A 4,220-nucleotide genomic window follows, 5' to 3' on the forward strand; every position below is an offset into this window, starting at 1 on the left:
ACACCACCCAACAACCCACACAAAAAAAAAAAAAAAAAAAAGAAAAAAAAAAAAAGGGCCCTTTTTTCAAAAAAAAAAAAAAAAAAAAAAAAAAAAAAAAAAAAAAAAGACCAGATGTCTAATCTGCTTAACATGTGATTCAAATAAAAAATTCAAGTCTTATCTAGCTTCTCTGAAAGCCAGAGCTGCTAGTCTGGGCCCAGGCTCTGGCCTCCACAGGTACCTTAGGCAGCTCTGACTCAAGAAGCAAGTGCCTAAATGTGATCCGTCAAAGGAAATCATACCTGTTATCCTTCAATTTATCCAAGTAGAGAGGACATCCTACAATAAATAATAAGGACTATCTGAGTTTGCTTTCTGTCACTGTGATAAACAGTACAAGCAAAAGCAACGTGGGGAAGAAAGGGTTTATTTCATCTCATACTTCCAGACCACAGTCCATCTTTGAGGGAAGTCAGGTAGGAACCTGGAGGCAGAATCTGAAATAGAGACTGGGGAGAATCCCTGCTTGTGAGCTTGCTTCCCCATGGCTTGCTCAGCTACCTTTGTTCTTTAAAATACAAGGTTATGAGGTATCCCTCACAGTGGGTTGGGCCTCCTACATGGACCAAGAATCAAGAAAATGTCGGGGTAGACACGTCCACAGGCCAGTCTGATGGAGGTGATTCTCCTGTTGAGGGTCTCCTCTTCCAGGTGACTCTAATTTGTGTCAAGTTAACAAAAACGAGCCAGCACAGGGAGTAAACTCAAAAAGAAATTACACTTTATTTTCTATCTCCTCACATTCATCCCAGGGCCTGGTGACCAGCAGACACTGCATTTGTTACACGAAGTAAAGTATCTCCATCCCTGTTCACCTACCTAGATATTAACCCATATCTTTTTCCCTCAGTTTCCCTATTTATAAAACAAGGGTGAAAATGGAACCTTTCTTATGGGTCTCTTTCCAAGATGAAATGAACATGTTCATCATATTTTATGAACTGGTCTTCACCCTACAAATCTAAAGACAGAGAAAGTGAAAAGCAGCTTCTGTGTGCTAGTTCTCAAGTGTACACAAATTATTACCTGCATTTTAATGGCTAAAAGCCATGCCAGCTTTCAACTTGTGATAATCTCCTATTCAGTAAAGGGAATGATCTGAATTGCAAGCTTATTCATGGAACTCAGTAAAGAAATTTTTATTCTCAATGTAAGAAAACTCAACACCACCACAACGTGTCCCTAAGCTGTTTCCTTTCTCCTGAATTGGCTCTGCTACAAATAAATTTGTTCAGCACTGATCCACAGAACGCGGAAATAAGTCATTCCTCTTCTGAAATCTTCATTGTTGACATTGAACATTTGTTTGCTTCAGCAGCTAGTAGCAAAAGGACTGCACTTGATGTCACATGTGGAACTAATTACTTCCTTGATACATTAACTCTTCAAGATTAACATTAAAACCCTCTAATTTCTGTAGACAACTAAGAAAATGAAGAAGCTGGAAAAGGACACAGCTACGTGGAAAGCGCGATTTGAGAACTGTAACAAAGCGCTGTTGGACATGATCGAAGAGGTGAGGAAGGTTTTCACTCAGCTTTCATCTCCCTTTCCCCAATCTCATCAAAATAATCAAAATAACCCAATAGCACAAATGATTGTTTGAAAACAGGCTGAATTTTGAGGGGATGGGACGTATTAAATTATAACGAAAATAGTAAGATCAAAGTCATTTAAAAGCCTAGTCCACAGTCAAAAAGACTTTTGTGAACATAAGTTGCATACAGTTACTGATTAAAAAGATGTTTCCAGAGCAGCACCATGCCTGCTGGACTGGAATTTATTTACTCTTGACTTTGAATTTCTCTACTCTCTAGCAACCAGAAGGTACAATTAATGCATTAGTTTGAATATACTGAGAGATGCCAGCCCAGGGATCCCAGGTGTATACTATTCTGTAGATATATAAGAAGACATATTTTGAAAATTCCTCCCACAGGTATTTAGTGATATTATGCCAGGACCTTCAGGTTTTGCGACTCTAATGGCAAAGACATGTAAGTTCTGACTTCAGTGACAAGGCTTAGAGGTGAAGGCCTCTTCACTTTAATAAGTGAAAAGGGTCTTATAGGTACAGGGTAGTTCAAAGGTAGGGGTAAGTAGTGAGATGATTAGGAACATGTTTATGCACACAAGCACACCACCATTGCTAGGGAAAAAAATTGAACACTTTAAGCAGCAAGCATCATGAATTAGTATGTGGTGAGTTTCTATGGTTGTAATTACTCCTCTAACAATTCATCCCCAATTGCAACCAATTCCAAAGATACATGTTCATTACTCTTCAGCATAAATCAAATGGCTGCTGGGATTAGTATACTGCATTTGCCTATCAAGAACACACATTATCTAGAATACATAATAGAACACTGCTGAGGCCAAGTCCCGGTCCGTCTCATTCATCTCACCTCAAGCTCTGGCTTACATCTTCAAAATCTTAGAAGCAGAAGATTCCTATATATTAAGATTTCTGCATTAACAGAAAGTTTGCTTCTTTCTCCTAAAATAGGCTGTAGTGATTAAAAGTCTATATACAATGGGAAAAAAAGGGAAAGAAAGGAAAGAGGGAGAGAGGGAGCGAAGGAGGAGAGGAAGTAATGTCCCAGACTGCGTGTGTTCCGGCCTAGTAGACAAATTCGGGGACAAATGGTTTTGTCTCCGGGAAACATCCTGGAAATTTTCCTGTTCATGCCCTTTGTATTTGTGTTATCACAGAAAGCACTGAGAGCTAAAGAATACGAATGTTTCGTGATGAAAATCCAGAGGCTAGAGAACCTCTGCCGTGCTTTACAAGAAGAGAGAAAAGAACTCTACAAAAAAATTCGAGAAGCAAAAATGTCTGAAAAGGATGAGCAAGGTCAGCATACCTCCGAAGAAGAGCCGGAATCAAATGCCTCTGAGGATAAAGAGATGGATGTGGAGGAGGCCAGCAGTGTTCAAAACGCCCTGAAAAACCTGGCCACAGCGTTTGCCATACTTCACCATCCAGAGTCCACCCCTGACCAGTCAGAAGAAAGACAACCGGAAGTGAGCAGCAGAGCCCTTGCCCTCCAGCAACTAGAACAAGTCCCTCTGATCCCTGCTGGGGCTTCAGACAATCCTCAACCTCCTGAGGATTCTCAGGTCAAGGCCGACAGGGTCCATGCACCGGCACCTGCCCCTACGGCCAGCAGTGCACCTACAGGGACAGGGGCAGAACTCCAAGGCCAGGGTCTTCCAATTGGGAAACTGTCTGACCTCCAGCCCCAGGAGCCACAGGCAGAAGCTTCGGGTCAGGCCTCAGGATCTCCAGTCCCAGCCTCCTTACCTAGGGTAGAGGCAAGTGGTCCTACCCAACCCCTCCTAGAGAGTGAGCCAGTTCCAGATGGGGTGCCTGGAAGTGAGCCCAGGGGGCAGCCCCGAGTAGCAGCCACCGAGGGGATACCCCCAGGACCGCCCACCAGGCCCTCCAAAGAGGCCAGCACCAATTTGGAAGGAGTAGACTAAGTCTGGTCCTGACTTCAGGCTGTTCTGACTGCATCTTCGTAGTAGCTGAAAGCCTGTGAAAGAGACTTGAAGCACTAGGGATGTCAAATGGAAGAAAGTTAGGGTCAAGACATTTTTAACGTTATCCAGAGCACTTGGAGCCTTTGTTGCTGTTCTCAATTTATAACTGAAGTGGAGCTTTCCTTTAGCACCAAATAATAGTATAATTTTACCATTGGCAGCCAAATGTACCAATACCAAATATATTTTCCATTAAGATGATACTTTAGTCCAGTTCCCTTTTTTATTTATTATTTTTATTTTGTGTGTATGAGTGTATTGCCTGCATGTGTGTAAGTGCACCTATGTCACGCAATGCCTCAGAGGTCAGAAGAGAGCATCAGATCCCCTGGAACTGGAATTATGGAAGGTTGTTAGCTACCACGTCGATGCTGGGAATTGAACCTGGGTCCTTTTGCAAGGACAGCCAGGGCTCTTAACCACTGAGCCATCACTCCAGACCCTAATCCAGTTTATTAATCAACAATAAGATTTAGTGTTTAAACACTTACACTATGATACATAAATATTGACACTGTGATGTTGCATTCATTTCCACAAATAGTTTAATAAATTCTATTACAGTGTGTGTCTAGGCTCCATTTAATAGCATGATAGCATATGTGTTTACGTATTATGTATACATATGTGCA

General features: G+C 41.9%; 1 protein-coding gene across 2 annotated transcripts in view; it reads left to right on the top strand.

Moving 5' to 3' along the window:
* Txlnb (taxilin beta) overlaps nucleotides 1–3,854 on the top strand; it is a 68,521-nt gene extending 64,667 nt beyond the window's left edge. For both annotated transcript variants that reach the window (XM_008822133.2, XM_029558133.1), the window contains exons 9-10: nucleotides 1,463–1,558; nucleotides 2,758–3,854. In XM_008822133.2, the coding sequence (XP_008820355.1) occupies nucleotides 1,463–1,558; nucleotides 2,758–3,528 (867 nt within the window). In that variant the 3' untranslated portion in view covers nucleotides 3,529–3,854. The remainder of the gene's footprint in view (nucleotides 1–1,462; nucleotides 1,559–2,757) is intronic.
* The last annotated feature ends 366 nt before the right edge of the window (nucleotides 3,855–4,220 follow it).

Source organism: Nannospalax galili, unplaced genomic scaffold (assembly GCF_000622305.1).
Source record: "Nannospalax galili isolate Female #2095 unplaced genomic scaffold, S.galili_v1.0 scaffold186, whole genome shotgun sequence".
In the NCBI taxonomy this organism is placed as follows: Eukaryota; Metazoa; Chordata; class Mammalia; order Rodentia; family Spalacidae; genus Nannospalax; species Nannospalax galili.